This window comes from Coprinopsis cinerea (assembly GCF_000182895.1).
Source record: "Coprinopsis cinerea okayama7#130 chromosome 10 map unlocalized cont3.10, whole genome shotgun sequence".
Taxonomy (NCBI): domain Eukaryota; kingdom Fungi; phylum Basidiomycota; class Agaricomycetes; order Agaricales; family Psathyrellaceae; genus Coprinopsis; species Coprinopsis cinerea.
The window spans coordinates 986,485-1,001,820 of record NW_003307535.1 but is presented as its reverse complement, the minus strand read 5'-3'; the positions used below and the strand labels follow the sequence as shown (position 1 = coordinate 1,001,820).

The following is a 15,336-nucleotide window of genomic DNA, read 5'->3' as shown; positions in this document are numbered from 1 at the left end:
ATGTTTTCTCGCTCTCTTCAACTTACATACCCGCCGTCCGTGTTCGTATTTCATTCTTGAATAACCATTCACACCATTCACACTGGCCTCGTTTCCACGATCATTGCATCTTCTTTTGTATATACCCTTCACTTAATAATAGACTTCAAATTTCAAAGCTTCACTGATTATCTTTAACCGACTACACATTAATTAAACCGCTCACACCACTGCTGCGCATGGCATGGCAAAACCCTTTCCGAGACGTGAACGACAAGCTGAGGGATTTTCCACCACGACGCCAGGCAGAGTGAGTATACATACCAGGCCCCCACTACCACGTTGAAACCGCGCCATTTCGAATGGAAGGTTCGGGAACCGCTCCTTTTCAAGTCTTCTCTGTCAAAGTTGTCAGGCCTCGAGGATCCCAGGCGCCCATTTGCGAAGAGCGACCGCTGTTGAGAAAGTTCGAAGAAGGTAAGACTATCATTTCAGTACAAAAGCGCGCCTTGTTTGTGGTGGCTGCAAGGTTTAAATTAGATTGGACTATATTTACTTCGTGCCATTGTCGAACGTTGACATCTGAAGTCGGGACTACAAGTGCGAGGAAAAGAAAAGACCGTGGTTGAATCGTAGTGGAGCTTCTTGATTCTTCTCGCCCTCGTTCATCTCTTCCCACTGTCTAGCCACCTAACTGCATTGTAGGCCCTTGTAAGCTACTTCCCTGCGCTAGACGGGGAGATAGTTTCGTAGACTCAACGTATTCACTTGCAGGACACCGGAAAAAAAGGAACAATCAAGCACCATGAAAGCCACACGATTCATCCTCCTGTCATCCGCCCTCCTATGCGCGTATGCACAGACGCCTACGACCACATTCACCGACGAGACATCGCCCTCAAGCTCATTACCGTCGTAAGTGCTTTCTAGAGCGCGTCCCAATTACCCCTATCTCCGCCATTCCTTGGAATCTCTTGGCTCACCATTTTTTTCTGTTCAGGAGCACCGCCACCGAGAGCGACACCCTCTCCCCACCGCCCACCTCGTTGAGCTCAAGCCTCCCAGCGTCGGACTCCAGCAGCAGCCTCCCCGCCTCGGACGACGCCAGCAGTGGGATCTTCTCGACGGTGATTACCAGCGTCGTTTCTACCGTCATCTCCTCAAGGACTGTCACCACGACACTGGTTTCGACTGTGATCAGCCGCTACCCGACGCACACGACGACGATCGTGTCGAGTGTGCCTTCTAGGCCAGCTTTACCGGAAGACGACTCTTCTGGTGTAGGGCTTGAGGTCAAGAGGGGTATGGTGGCTGCGGCTGCCGTTGCTGTCGCTGCTTGGCTCTGTGTCTGAGCAGGACGCAGTGGAGATTGCCATTGGCCGCACTGGGGCGTTTGAAGATCCAATTTGGTGGACGGTTCACCGCGATTGGGCAGCGATTGTCGTCGCTCTATCTCTCTTTCTTGGTTTATGCATACCATGTATATGCTCTTACCCCTACGTTTCGAATGCGGATGGTCTCTAGACCTTTTTTGTGGATAGGGGGCCAGGCGCCGACAGACCAGCGAGTTGGCTACTCCACAACGACCAGCTTCGCGATCACAATCGATGGTCACGCATCCAGAGACCCTTTACTGACTGTTGACAGTGAGCATCTTATGACCAGCCTCGCCTGCCATTCGTTCTCTTCAATAATCACTTCTTCAACGCTTCTCCCTCTATCGATGTCTCCTACGATCATTGTTCCTCCAGTCTGGTGTCACCTATCGATGATCATGCTCACTGCCTGTCGTCTGCGCACCGCGTGCTTCATCAACGTTCATCATCACTTCCTTAGCCTCGAGGCCTTCATGTCGCTTCAAGTGTCTCTGGAAGACATGGAAAAGTCATGTCTCTCGCTCGACGTTGATACTTTCGACACGACAGATGTCGGTGAAGCTCATCGTCGCTAACGTCGACAAGCATCGTCTAGGCCGCACATTTGCCTCACTCCCAAGCCCCCACTAACCATTTATGACCATCCTTATCACCTCTCTCCGCCCATCGACATGTCACAAATGTGAAAAGAACATTCCATTGGAACCTATCTTGCCCTTTCGAGTTATCGTTTCCAGTTTCTACTTTGATCTGAAACGAGGGGACCGGATGCGCTCGCGTTGGGAGACGCAACGGCTGGATTTGCTCGCTCTGTGCGAGTGTGAAGGGTGCCAGGATGCGTGGTCGTTGGTTGACGTCGTTGCTTCGTCCTGTTTCAGTCTTCTTCGCGACTAGGACGGTGCAACACGATGTCCGAGCACTTTCCGCGGTTGATCCCTGTATCTTTCGGTGTTAAGCGCGGAAATCAAGGGTTGGGGAAGTGCGACTGGAGACATGAGGTCCGCATAGGGGCTACGGTGGAGGTAAACAGTTGGAATCTCGGTCGATGCGTAAGGGAAGCTGAGGGCACGCGCCCTTCAATGCGCAACCCTTTGCAAACCCTTCGTTTCAGTGTTTAATTCGATTGGACGTTGGAGAGCAAGAGAGGGATCCCATGATCCATTAGCGTGATCAGACTAACCGGAACTCGTGTTTCGCGTAGTATGTATACACCTGTCACCCAGTTCGTGAACGGTGAGGCCCCGCGCCTGCCTCATGGCGCGTGCTAAAGGCGTGCTCGAGTGATTCCTTGTGCGTTTCAGTGCGATTTGGTAGGCCCTGGTGGGGCCCTCTACCCACACAGTACGCTTTGCATTCCCGCTCATCAGCGGTCCCTGTGGCTGGCTTGCCCCTCCCACCCCCTGACACACACAGTTCCTTTGTCTGCCGAAAGCCTCGGTTATCCTCTTTCTCGGGTCTTGGGGAAAAATTAGGCGCCCGAGCTCCTGAAAGACCAGGTCCCATCTTTGTTCTTCGTACTTTCGTTCTTCACGGAGCGGCAGATGCTAGAGCTTCGTCCAAGGTTAACAAACGCGGTAATAAAGGAGCAACAAGGCAAGGAAGAAGGGGATCGAGCTGGGGACAACAATGAAGTGATCTTCTGCGAAGCGAGAACAACGTTGGTGGTCGTGTGTGTTGTGGGCGACAGCTTTGAATGGATATGGAATGAATGCCATAAGAACTAATGCAATTCCGCAGCACCTGCCACTTGGCCTTTTAGGTTCTCGTAACCGGGGTTAAAGCTTGATTTTTCTCGCTTAGAGTAATGGCATCAGTTTGTTCAGGAGGCGCCCGATGGTTTCGTTCGTTCCCTTTGTTCAATCCGCGGTGAAGTGCTCTGGGGTTCGGTGGGTCGTTGAAGTGGGTCGGATATGGGATAGGAAGAGGACGGGGAGGAGGAATAAGCAGAAAACAGAACCCCGAAGCGTATCTTATCATCCGGTTACGGGTCGTCTTCTGCATCATGTCTACCACACCGCTCCCGATCAAACTTCATGTTGTGATATGGGAAAGATATGTTGCAATTGGATGTATTGGAAGATCTAACCAGTTTTTCAACCGTTCTATACGAGCCTGAGTTACTGAGATAGCTCGGCCGAGGCCCAATGAAGGGACTAGATTTACGTCTCACGTCCAAGTAAGGTTTGGGAGGGTGGCTTGTGGTACGTCTCAGGTGGAGCGCGACTGGATAGGCGAGGCGAGACAGGAAAAAAAAAAGAGCAATAGCAATAGAAAAATGATTCCAAGGGCGCAATATCCGAGAAAATGGACAGGGTTCTATTCGCTGGGGGCGAGGACCGACCACCCTGAGATGGCGGCGTGCCAGCCGGTTGTCTGGGAAGAAAAAGTGCTCTAGACGCGTGCTATACGTGATCAAATTCCCACCGCCCAAAACAACGGAAAATACCGAGAAACGCGTATATAAACCTTGCTGGGTGCAGTTGGATTTCTTCAGTTCGCAACGCTCTTCCCCAGCTACTTACACGACACCGCTAATCTTCCTTTGGAACCACCTTCCTTCTAATTCAAAATGAAGTTCACCTCCGTCGTTGCTGCCCTTGCCTTCGCCGCCGTTGCCTACGCTCAGGCCAGCGAGGACCCCGCTGCTGAGCCCTCAGCCGAGCCCTCTGGCGACGTTGAGCCCTCCGTCGAGCCCTCTGGCGACGTCGAGCCCTCTGGCTCTGCGTAAGTAAAACTATTCATACACTGTTCACTTGTTCTAATTATTCACTCAGTGATCCCTCCGGCTCTGTCTCTGGATCTGCTCGCCCCACCGGCTCCGACTCTGCTGACGGCCCCGAGCCCACCGACGATGAGGAGGAAGGATCCGCCTTCTCCATTGCCCTCGGCGCTGGCCATGTCGTGGCCGGTACCCTTGCTGGTGTCGCTGTTGCCCTCCTCTAAAAAGATACCCACCGTCCTTCTTTAGAGGCTCCATCATCACCGTATGTTCGTCTCTCCCACCGTTTGCCGTCTCTTACACCGAGCCCTCAGGTTACCCCTCGTACCCTAGTACCCTTTACCCTCGCGTGTGGATTGTAGTTGGTCACAGCTTGTCTACACTTTAATAGAATGTTCACTCGTTTGGGATTATAACTCGCTGCGTGTGCCTTCATATGAGTCCTTGTTTTCTGTGAATGAGTGTGTTTTGTCAGAGGAACCTTACATTATCCAGAGGAAGGTGTCATTGAAGTGTTTGACATGGTTTAGTCCATCGTTGCGACCTTGAAAAGGCCAGAACAATACGAGCTGGCGCCTGTCATGACTCGTTCGAAGCTTGCGTTGCGCGAAAAACGTTGATCGAGATGACATCCCACGTGCCTTCCATCAATCCGCAGTTGATGGCAGACCCCCCGACCGCGCATCCTCCGATAAGGAAATTGTTGCCCCTTCCTTTTCTGTGCGTCAGCAAGGCCGACATATCGCCTCAGAGACTGGTCTTTGGAATCGTTTCGAAAGTTCAGGAAAATGGTGCGCATTTCTATTTGAGATTGTTACACTCAACGCTGACTTGAATGATGTAAGCCCAGATCAATACGCTGCTATGCGGCTGTTGTCGGGCTGTCCGATTGGCTAGTCATCTCGGGAAGTCTATTTTTAGACTCATAGAATAGGGTCTATTCCAGGAATTGACACAAAGGCATTGGGAAAATTCACGATCGCGATGCTATGGCGGTGGCATCTAGCACGCAACCTGCACCGCTGTTGACTCAGAACAAAAATAGAATGTTCTCGGCATTAGTCCCCCGTTTTTCTGGCTATATAAACCCTCCTCCAACTCCCCAGTCTCCCCAGATTCTCTCTTCCACCAACTCATTCCATATCCTTGAACGTAGCCCACACTCTCACCAATCACAATGAAGTTCGCCACCATCGTCGCTGCTCTCTTCTTTGCTGCTGGTGTCTACGCCCAGGAGACTTCTGTCCCTGAGCCCCCCGCCGGCGAGCCCACCCCCTCTGTTCCAGGCGAAGGGCCTGTTCCATCTGACTCTGGGGTCCCCAGGTATGTTGAGTCAATTTGCTCGTCGGCGATGCAGTCCTTACATGACGAACAGCGCCCCCGTCGAGCCTTCTGCCTCTGCTGAGGTCCCCACCGTCCCCCTTCCTGAGACCACCCCCGCCACCCCTCCCGTCGGCTCTCCCTCTGCCTCTGCCTCCGTCTCCAGGCCCGTCTCCTCCCCCTCTGTCTCGCGCCCTGGCTCTGGCGTCAGCGGTTCCCAGTCTGGCGCTGGTCCTGAGCCCTCTGACGAGCCCGACAGCGCCTTCTCCATCGCCCTCGGCTCTGGCCACTACGCCGCCGCAGCCATCGCTGGTCTCGCAGCCATCGCTCTCTAAAAGGCTCATGCGGTTGAGCTTCTTGCGATCTAGAGTTGGGCCCTTTGTAAGTTGCCTATCGCATCGCTCCATTTAACATTGTGCTCATTTCCCGCTTCGATAGGCCACCATGGGCTTTTAGCAACGGACTGCGTTCATCGCTACTTCCTATTAGTTATTCATATTCGGACTCTTCACTCTCCTTTGCTACGTCTTCCTAGTACCCTGACTAGTTCTTAATCAATGTGTTTCGGACTCGACTTTCCTTCCGGAGCGATCGTCAACGTTAGCACTGCACCATCGGCTGTTTCTATCGCGTCAGCTCAAATGTTGTGAAGGTAACCGCCTGTGGAGCTGCAATAGCGCTCATTTTCTTCCGCAGCTCCGTTAGCATCCTCTTTCGGTCTGTTCGCATCATCGAAGCTCCACCAGCGCAATTCTCAAGTCACCGAAACGAAAATCATTCAAATAAGGAATGTGGAAGGAAGGCCGAATGGAGCCTTATTACTCCACCCACGGATGACACGAAGCCTTGAGGCTGACTGTATTCTGGAAGGCAAGATCTGACGCATGCACTGCCCGAGGTACCGGCTAGGCCCCCATCCACCGTCTTCTCTATCTAACTCTATTCAAAGAATCAGGATCGTGTCACTTGCAATAACAGAAATGATAATAATAGTCCTGAACGCAATTTAGATCTTTGTTTGACGCCGCTCTGGACGCACGTTTGGCGCTTCTGGAAAACATGACAGGGGAAGAACAGGGTCAGGATGGGGGATGTCGACACAAATGTCCAGTCTGTACCATACAAAAGTCGCGCGCCAACCGTAGAGAAGTGATCCTTTGTTCTTTTTGAGTTAAGAATGGCTCTTCGAACGATGAATTCTACCGGCTACAGATCATTGATTAAGCGAAGTGCTGCGCACCGTGGCTAGAGAGCTAATAGAACACCTACGCTATAGTATCAAACGAGATTAGCAACGAGGCAGAGCTTGAATATTGGTTGACAGCTTCATGAACCGGCGTCCTGTCATTCCATTCAATCACGGTTTTACTGTACTGGACTTTCATTCACTCTGTCCCAAACGCGTTTGGATGAAGCCCATCAAAAAGCATCCGCTTTCGCTTATCTATTTTTGGATCACATTAGCCGCCCATCCCAACGGTGGCCGAACGTTATCTCCTCGAGTTACGAGCGGCTTGTACACGCCTATGCCACAGGGCCCAACATGATCGCAGGGACGCTGTACCTTCCTATCTTCACTCATTCACTGTCTACATTCCGACCCGATAAGAGTTCAAACAAGGTCAGCCTAGCACCGCCCTGTGGATCGGTCCAGGGTTCTGAACGGCGAGGTGTGCCCATCGAAGGCGCGCTCATTATCAACCCCTAAATTCTTATCCTAGTCGCTTCTCGGTAACTGCTATGCGCTCCCTGGAGACCCTCGTCTAAGCAGTCCGAAGAAGACGAATGGGATGAATCAAACAATGGGAATGGGTGGGCGAAAAACTCCACCCCGTTGGTGAAGGATGCCCGCCCATTTCACTGCCTTTACTGCGGAGAAGTTCGCTGGTAAGCAACAATTTCGTGCAATGGACCCTCAAAATTCGTCATACATTTCTATGCACGAAAGGGGATGACGACCATAATCATCAAAAGCGGCCGTGTCATTGCGAATTCGAAGCTAGCATAAGTGGCCATGGTTATTGCTTGGGTCATTTGGCAACATACATACATCCCAGGTCGAGAAGTTGGAATCGGTCACATTGGTATGATACCACAGGCAAGTGGATTTCGTTCGATTCCATACGATTTGTTGTCCTCGTGAATCGTCGTGGCGAGTGTTATCACTCCAAGAACCGTGTGGGAGCGGTGCTGTCCATCTGGTCTACAGTCGAAAGCGCGATGAGAAGCCTGGCCCACCCAGGGTCTACCGGCGGAAGTAGATCACACATTGCCTACTTTGCACTACTTTTCACCTTGATGTTTGCTTGTGACTTGGACTCGGGCCCAGTGGTGTCCAAGGCTGTACCACCCAGCTAATATAGGCTGTAGCGCAATTATGGGATCACGATCAGATACAGTATAGTGCGGAAATGGACCAGCGGGCTACCGCTGAGGAATGAGGTGCATTGCAGGATACCATGCCACCGTTCCGCATGCGGTTGCCTGAGATGGATATAAAGGGCGGCAATGGACAAAAAGGACTTGTTTCAGCACTCCCTTGCTACACCCCCCTGGAGTACGTACCCTTTGTACGAAACCACCAACGACATTCGACCCGTTCTCGGACATCCGTCCTCTTTGCAACCACTCTCCACGACATCTAGACGTGCCCTCACCGAACCACGACTGCCTGACACGAGCCTAGATTAACAATGAAGTTCACGACTCTCACGACCGCCCTCCTCCTCTCACTCGGTGTTGCCCACGCCCAGAGCGACGTCGAATCGGGCTCCTTCAGCATCCTCCCCATTGACCCGACTGATTCGTAAGTGTCATAACTCTTACATCGTCCCTTCCCCCTTCCGTTCGAACAAACGTGCCCTCGGCAATATCTTATTCCATTGCTGCTCAATCCGAACGCAAAACCCAACAATCCACTGCCTTTACTTCACATACTGATGGAATCTTTCGCATACTCCACCACTCTCCACCCAACCATGATTGAACCAATCTCGCATCGGACTCGACTGCACTACCCGACTCCACCGATAACCGCCCAACTGTGATTTTAGATCCATCACGTTGGACGACCCCGTCCCAACGGGCGAGAGCTCCATCACCCTCGACCTCCCAACCGAGTCGAGCTTCATCCCGTCTGCATCGAGCACTGATGTTGGCGTCTCCACGAGTCCTACAGGCAGCTCGACTCCCAGTTCCACTCGTTCGAGGACGTCTTCCGGCACGTCTTCCGGCGCCTCGGAGACCGTCAGCGCAGATCCACTCCCCGACGAGGATGGCGCTGCATTCACCCTTGCACCTCGTATGAACGGTGTCGCGGTCGTTGTGGCGGGTATTGCTGTTGCTTTACTTTAGATGGAATCATCGCTGTTGAGAAGGGAGGTCGATTACGTTGGCCTATCTGGATGGAGTGCTTTATGATTTGCCCTTTCAGTTGGACGATGTCGCAAAGATTGGAACATGCGCACAGCCTTGATTAAACCACATGCCATATGTATTGTCAGAGTAATGTACGATATATTAGATGCCTCTACAAGGCGTGGCACTAAGCTCGACGTGAGAACCAATGTTCAGTAACTTATCGCAAAAAGGGTATGCATGCACAGAATTATACCGTAGATAGAGTATTGCGGAGAACATGTCTCTATCGGGACGAGGGAAGCGTCCCACCCTATCTTCAGCGATCCATTCAGTCGCTGTCACTATCAGCGGAACCGTTTCTACCGTTGTTCCCTGGCTTCTTCAGAGGTCCCATACCGAACAGCTAAAGAGAGCAGGCAGGGTAAACGCAGGTTAACCTTGTGAAAGGTTCAACGTCGACGCACGTATTTAATCTCCTTGACACTTAGTCTATGGAGCTTGGCTCCAGAACCCTCGCCGAGTGCAGCCTCGGCGAGCCCTACTTTAACGTCTTGCAGACGCAGCATGCTAGCGCAAGGATTAGAGCTATAGTGATAAAGGGTGAGGAATGCACTTACCGCTCCTCAATCGTATTCTCGACAACCAGACGTTTCACGAAAACATCCTTGTCCTGCCCAATTCGATGGCACCTTTAGAAGAGTTAGTCGCAGTGAGTCATAGTAGACATTCAAAGTATGCCAACCGATCATAGGCTTGGGACTCCGCGGCATAGTTCCAAGACAAATCCATGCTGGAAAGAAAAGGCGATACATAATTAGCCGTTGGGGGAGTCATGACAGAAGATGTCAAAAGAACCTACTTGACGATCCGGTTGGCCATCACAAGGTTAAGGCTGGCGACGATCCAAGGTCAGTTACGAAATGAGAAAGTCAGTGGAGCCGCACGCACCCAACGCTGCCGCAGCGGGTACTAGACGGAAGAGAAGATAAGTGCTCAGTTCTCAGCGGAAGAAGAAATATGACATACCTAATCAGCATGACCTTGGGGCCCCCTGCACGCTTGAAGCTCGAGATCGCATATTCTCGAGCGGCCCTATCCATCTGTCCGTCAAATCGTAACGTGCGGATACCATGACGGGATAAGAGCTTTTCGAGCAGGTCAAGCATGGAGGTCCACTGGGAATAGCAAATCGTCTTATCCCCAGTGTCGTCCCACTCCTTCAGATACTCAACCAACTTGAGCATCTTTGCGCTCGCCTCCAAGTCATCATCGCCTCTCTTCCAGGTGGCGAGGACAGCATCGGATGGACCGCTGCTTTTCTTGTTGTTGGATGGCGAAGGCGAGTCGTCCTCCTGCTCCTTCCTTTTACGACGCGAGGGGGTCATTCCCATGAATTCCACGTCAGAGCTATCACTCGCGTTGCCCTTCCGCTCGGCTTCTCGCACGCGTTTTCTCCGCGACGGTGTCATGCCAAGGAACTCGACTTCAGAATCGGAGTCCGCTTTGCGCTTGCCTTTGGATTTATTTGAGACCGCATCATCCACAGCCATGTCGTCCTGAAACTGATTAGCGATGGTGTCGAGGAAGGAAACGATCATCCTACATCTGACGAATCGACCCTCTTTCCCTTGCCCTTTTTCTTCGGGGTTTTGAAAATGTCCGATATTTCTGGCAGGTCATCGTCCGAGTCATCGAGGTCGCTAAGGAAGTCGGGTGGGGGTGAGGGTGCTTTCTTCTTCCCCTTCTTCTCCGAGTACCTGTTCCGGGACCTGTTCGCTTTCCTCTGAGCGTGCTGCCTGAGCTCTTCGTCACTCGGCTCGAAGGCGCTGGACTTGAACGTTTTCGCATCAGAAAGGTCGACCATTTTGCGACATGTTGGACCTAGTAAAGGGGTCAGGCTCTGGGAGTGGGGAAAAGGGGGTTACGAACAAGGTCTATAGCCCTTTGCCGCGGCTTCTTCAAAGGCCTTCTCAGCTTCCTGGTTTTCCTTCTCGGTACCGTAGCCGCTATAGTAGATTGTGCATGGGAGACAATACTCTCAACGAGTCGCAAAACAGCTTACAATATGCCGTCGTGGGTGATAGTTCCATTTCTGGTGTTGAGCATACAGTCTAGATCATATAGGTTAGAGCACATTTAAGTGGCCAACACGTTTCGCCACCTACCGAAGCACATTTCGTGTTTGCATGACAACACTCGCCCACTGTCGTTGGAGAATACTATCAGGAACGTCAGAGATTGGATCAGCGGCAACAGGTACGACGCCATACCGTCACCACAGACAGGACAACCTGGTGCAGCTGTGTCGTCCTCATCAGAGAAATCCACAGACTCGACTGACGCCGCGCGTAGGAGGAACTCCTTCTTGACATCTGCTACCCAAAGCGGGCCCATAGTTTTTCGGGCGCGGCCCAGTTCCTTTTCCGCGTTTCCCTGTACAAGGGCGGTCGGATCGTCAAGTCCTTCGGCTTGGGACTAGAGGACAGATCAGGCCGTGAATGGAATTTAAAGGCGCCTTGTATTCAACGCACAAGAACGAGATGCGGATGGCAGCAGACTTGCCGCAGGCGAAGAATCATGACCTAAGGTGCTGTGAGTACGAAAACGGCTCCGTTGGAGGATTGCATACCAAAACTTGGGCATGACTGCGGGCCGAGGTTAGCCACGGAAGGTGGAAACAGAATGGGTACACACTTCTTCAAGAGGGTTCGTTCACGGATGAACTTATTCAGTCTGATCTTGGTCGACTTTTCAAACGAATCGTAGACCTATTGACGTGGTTCCTTGAGTATTGTATTCAGCCATACGCGTCACGGTGAAATACCTCGCGCTCGTCTGGGGAGAATTGAAGTTTGACGATTTCTATATCCTTCGGAGGAAGATTTAAGATGGGCTTTCCCTCCAGGGTCGAGTTCTTGGTCCGCCGTAGGATCAAGGGTTTGAGAATAGCCTGAGCTCGTGAGCCTAAATAATGGTGGTGAGACCGATCCTGAGAGTCATTGGGTGATCAACAGACCTGCAAGTGGGGCATCCTCGGATTGAACTTTAGCCTAAGAAGAGCACTAGGTTGAGCCAACGTCAATGACGGCACGGGTTAGATAGACGCACAACATGCTCATTGAAATCATTCCAGTCGTTCCACGGTCGGAAGCGCCCAAACCGCAACAAGCCATAGATGTCAGCACTGAAGACAGAGGCATGTTAACGATGCCGACATAAAGATGTGCGTTTTACGAACAGGGTATTGGTAACAGGCGTGCCAGTCAACGTCCAGCGATATGTCGCCCTTACGAGGGCCATGCTGATGCTTGCACGCGTGGCACTGGGTCGAGTCAGTGTGACGAGTCCAGGGATGTTGCCAATGGGGCTCACCGGTTTCGAATAAACTGAGCTTCGTCCGCGATGACGCGGTAAAAGTGTAGACGCGCCAACGGTCCTCTATACCAAGTTAAATTGGGAAATACAAGACGACAAAGGACTTACCCGTTCTCGGCTACCCATTGAGCTTCTTCTTCAGCGCTGACGTCAGACGGCGTACTAAAATCGTTGCAAAGGGTTTGATACGAGGTGATAATGACCTGGCGGCAGGTCAGCTCGGACTATGTTACTTGTGGTCAGGAACTAACGTCTTTCTTCTTGATCTGTGACTCCGTCTGGCAGAGATTGAGCGATAGAAACGGTAAATACGGAGGAGGAACTCACCAATTTATCTCTGCCATGATGAATATGGACGCTGAATATGTCATTAGTCTTGGTCAGAATCTCTTCTTTCCACTGCGCAGGAACTACTAAGTACAGGAGAACGCTGATGATAAGCACCGCTTGAACCTACCTGCTCCATGAGGGCAGCAGGAACGACAATCAGCGTGGTTTTACACTCGTCCGCGCGAGTAGGAGGATTCATGACCATTGTTGCTATCATTTGCACAGTTTTACCTAGGAAATTGTGAGAGAGGCTTTGTTCAGGAGAGTTCTTCCGACCTACCCAGTCCCATGTCATCCCTGCATCGGTTATTGCGGATATCAGTTCCGGCCTTCGAAAAAACTTTGGGGGACCTACGCTAAGATCCCGCCTCGGTTTTTGCTTCTCTCCATTCGAAGCATCCTACCAGGCATAAGTAGAAGAACCAAAGCAGAAACAACATCAACAAAATTACCATGCGACGCCGATACACTGGTGTCCAAGTAAACGGACCTCCAGTCCAGGTATAATGTCCCTGGGTCTGAGAAGCGATGTCAACATTCGGTAAACAGTGTTGGAGTCTTGACCAGATGGGTCGTACGTACCCTTGCAGTTTGAGCTCTTCCATCGCGCCTTTGACATTGATATCGTGGCTAAGATTGTCGATGGCGGTGGTGACAAATTCCGCCAGCCTGGAATCATGTTAGGTGGAGGATACAGCGCGAGTCAGGACGATTTTGGCGTACTTCTCGCCTTGGTCCTGTCCTCCAAGGTCAATGGCTCGAATTGGGGTTTTTTCGTCGTAATTGAGTCTAAATCCCCCGGCAACCTTCTTCCCGCTCCTGGGACCAGGGCTTAAAAGGGGACTGGGGTCAATTTCGTCGTCCGAGTCGATATCTATTGCAAGCTTAGGCCTGTCTGCGAACCAAAAAGGAAGATTTTCGGCGTACCGAACGAGGCGGAGGCCATTTGCTTTGCTCTGGCGGCGAGTAAAGCTTCTCGTATATCGCCCTTCTTTAAGCTGGGCCCCGCAACGGCAGGGCTGTTCGAACTGGAGCCCGAGGGAGCCCCCGTTCCATCTGAGCCAAAGGACTCGTTCAGTGCATCCAGAATGCTCATGTCGTCTCCAGTTGGCGTCTTTAGGACTGTCCTTATCTATGGACGGAAAGCTGACAGTAGGTGTGAGGAGTTTGGGAAAACAAAAGGAATGGCGCGACGACGTCGGCGCGTCCTAATTTATGGAGCGGTCGCGATGTCGCGGTCGACAGCAGCAGGTGGCTGTGCCAGAGGGATAAACTCCGCTTTGATTTTCGGCTAACGCCGTGTGTGTAGGCGCCCACGAGACAAGAGGCAAGTCCTGTTGTCGTTCAACCTCTCGCTTTCCTCTTATCTTCTACACTATCTGTATCTCAAAACAGGACCACAAGTTGATAATGAGCGCTATACTGGAACGCCACCTTGCTAAAGGAAAACTGCCAACAACGCTGAAGTCAGTGCTATATCTCGACCGACAAGTTCTTGTCATGAACAAACCGGCAGGCCTCGTTTCTCAGCTCGGGCGACAACTTCCTGAAATGAAGGTGCGTAATCTGACACGCACACCCTACATTTACCTGACACCATTCTCAGACCAGGGACACTTTGGACAAAGTCCTTAAACGTTCGTGACCGTGAACATCGCATCGAAGGAATGTCGAAGGACTCACGGGCCATGTAGAAATTGAACGGCGCCTCGAGCTGAAGGAGGCGCTACGCCCACTTCATCGGCTAGATACCGTGAGTGCTTTCCTCTTTCTGTAACTATAGTCAGAGGGTCCCTGCACGCTTCAGGAGCCCACACGTCAATAGTCCTTGATTCTTTCGACTTGATGAAAGGATGAAACTTGGCCGGACACTTAATGCTGGAGAGGACATTGAATACTGATCATAAATACAGGCTACAACTGGCTGTCTAGCCTTTGCCACCACACAAACATCAGCGCGCTCTCTCAGCAAGCAGTTCGCCCAAGGACAGGTCGAGAAGTCCTATCTCGCCCTTGTCAGCGGTGGAAAGGAAACGTTCCCCGGAACCAGTGGGAGAATAGACACTCCTATCAAGTACCAAGATGGTTATTTCGATGGGTTAGGCACTGGTGGCAAACTTTCTTTGACAGAGTGGTCCCTCCTTGCGTCTTCGGTAAGTTCTTGTTAGAAGGGCGAACCGTATTTTGCTTATTGAGCGACAACTGTTGTAGCCTGTTCTGCCTATATCTCTGGTTAGGCTTAACCTTCTTACCGGCAACAAGCATCAGCTGCGCATCCACATGGCAAAGAAACTGGGAGGTGAGCGAACACTGTCTCCTTCAATAGCCTGTGGCTTAGCCGTGCCTCAGCACCCATACTCGGTGACGACCGTTACTCTAGCTCAAAGGTTGCCAGCAAGCTTCTCAGTGAAGGTCGAATAAAACCCAATCTTTACTTGCACGCTTCCGACATCGCTTTTGTGGTACGTCACCAACACATCCTTCAACGCTTGGAGTCTGAACTTTATGATGTAGCGGTACCGTCAGCGTGGACCTCAAAAGCGTTTCAGACTGGGAATAACTGCCCCATTGCCCGCCCACTTCGTCGAAGCATGCAAGGCTTTCAGGATTGAGCTCCCCAAGGAGTGTGAAGGCGGACTTTCGATCAACGGCGAGCCAATACCCGAGACGACGATTCCAGAACTCGACGGTCATTATCTCCGCCAGGAACCCTCACCAACTACCCTCGACTAAGGACAACATAGACCACCAGTGGTATTACCCGGTTCGACTAAAATTACAGGGATTACGTCTCAACCTTTACTAAGTATAATAATAGTTTAATATAATCGTGAGTTGTCATAAACATCGTCGTTTGCTTTCTTCTGATGATTTGTA

General features: G+C 51.6%; 7 protein-coding genes across 7 annotated transcripts; 6 read left to right on the top strand and 1 right to left on the bottom strand.

Moving 5' to 3' along the window:
- Positions 1–784: 784 nt before the first annotated feature.
- On the top strand, positions 785–1,331 carry CC1G_08760 (hypothetical protein; the record flags this gene model as incomplete). Its single annotated transcript, XM_001834077.2, has 2 exons — positions 785–894; positions 980–1,331. 2 exons carry the CDS (start codon positions 785–787, stop codon positions 1,329–1,331), a joined length of 462 nt encoding a protein of 153 aa, XP_001834129.2.
- Positions 1,332–2,263: 932 nt separating this feature from the next.
- Positions 2,264–3,114, top strand: CC1G_15292 (hypothetical protein; the record flags this gene model as incomplete). The annotated part of the gene is made up of 5 exons (XM_002910339.1): positions 2,264–2,377; positions 2,557–2,577; positions 2,657–2,696; positions 2,904–3,024; positions 3,093–3,114. 5 exons carry the CDS (start codon positions 2,264–2,266, stop codon positions 3,112–3,114), a joined length of 318 nt encoding a protein of 105 aa, XP_002910385.1.
- A 743-nt stretch (positions 3,115–3,857) lies between these two features.
- CC1G_08759 (hypothetical protein) lies at positions 3,858–4,504 on the top strand. Its single transcript, XM_001834076.2, has 3 exons — positions 3,858–4,079; positions 4,130–4,339; positions 4,389–4,504. The coding sequence occupies exons 1-2, from the start codon at positions 3,925–3,927 to the stop codon at positions 4,296–4,298; spliced, it is 324 nt and encodes a 107-aa protein (XP_001834128.1). The 5' UTR covers positions 3,858–3,924; the 3' UTR covers positions 4,299–4,339; positions 4,389–4,504.
- Positions 4,505–5,206: 702 nt separating this feature from the next.
- On the top strand, positions 5,207–5,973 carry CC1G_08758 (hypothetical protein). Its single transcript, XM_001834075.2, has 3 exons — positions 5,207–5,397; positions 5,450–5,775; positions 5,833–5,973. Exons 1-2 carry the CDS (start codon positions 5,252–5,254, stop codon positions 5,727–5,729), a joined length of 426 nt encoding a protein of 141 aa, XP_001834127.1. The 5' UTR covers positions 5,207–5,251; the 3' UTR covers positions 5,730–5,775; positions 5,833–5,973.
- Positions 5,974–8,087: 2,114 nt separating this feature from the next.
- On the top strand, positions 8,088–8,748 carry CC1G_08757 (hypothetical protein; the record flags this gene model as incomplete). Its single annotated transcript, XM_001834074.1, has 2 exons — positions 8,088–8,200; positions 8,448–8,748. The coding sequence occupies 2 exons, from the start codon at positions 8,088–8,090 to the stop codon at positions 8,746–8,748; spliced, it is 414 nt and encodes a 137-aa protein (XP_001834126.1).
- Positions 8,749–9,082: 334 nt separating this feature from the next.
- CC1G_08756 (hypothetical protein) lies at positions 9,083–13,405 on the bottom strand (the record flags this gene model as incomplete). Its single annotated transcript, XM_001834073.1, has 30 exons — positions 9,083–9,157; positions 9,219–9,321; positions 9,372–9,443; positions 9,497–9,544; positions 9,614–9,646; positions 9,703–9,723; positions 9,781–10,310; positions 10,358–10,635; positions 10,684–10,760; positions 10,817–10,865; positions 10,920–10,973; positions 11,025–11,229; positions 11,286–11,336; positions 11,384–11,399; positions 11,449–11,522; positions 11,579–11,718; positions 11,771–11,804; positions 11,863–11,938; positions 11,993–12,076; positions 12,127–12,192; positions 12,238–12,332; positions 12,381–12,407; positions 12,457–12,528; positions 12,587–12,690; positions 12,740–12,756; positions 12,815–12,859; positions 12,912–12,977; positions 13,042–13,128; positions 13,183–13,333; positions 13,387–13,405. 30 exons carry the CDS (start codon positions 13,403–13,405, stop codon positions 9,083–9,085), a joined length of 2,769 nt encoding a protein of 922 aa, XP_001834125.1.
- A 464-nt stretch (positions 13,406–13,869) lies between these two features.
- On the top strand, positions 13,870–15,192 carry CC1G_08755 (hypothetical protein; the record flags this gene model as incomplete). Its single annotated transcript, XM_001834072.2, has 7 exons — positions 13,870–14,016; positions 14,066–14,096; positions 14,154–14,212; positions 14,373–14,612; positions 14,671–14,758; positions 14,809–14,921; positions 14,974–15,192. 7 exons carry the CDS (start codon positions 13,870–13,872, stop codon positions 15,190–15,192), a joined length of 897 nt encoding a protein of 298 aa, XP_001834124.2.
- Positions 15,193–15,336: the final 144 nt, after the last annotated feature.

Coding starts and splice junctions, on each gene's coding strand:
- CC1G_08759 (XM_001834076.2), top strand. CDS start 3,925: ATGAAGTTCACCTCCGTCGTTGCTGCCCTTGCCTTCGCCGCCGTTGCC. Junction 4,080..4,129: donor GTCGAGCCCTCTGGCTCTGC/GTAAGTAAAACT, acceptor TTATTCACTCAG/TGATCCCTCCGGCTCTGTCT.
- CC1G_08758 (XM_001834075.2), top strand. CDS start 5,252: ATGAAGTTCGCCACCATCGTCGCTGCTCTCTTCTTTGCTGCTGGTGTC. Junction 5,398..5,449: donor TCTGACTCTGGGGTCCCCAG/GTATGTTGAGTC, acceptor CATGACGAACAG/CGCCCCCGTCGAGCCTTCTG.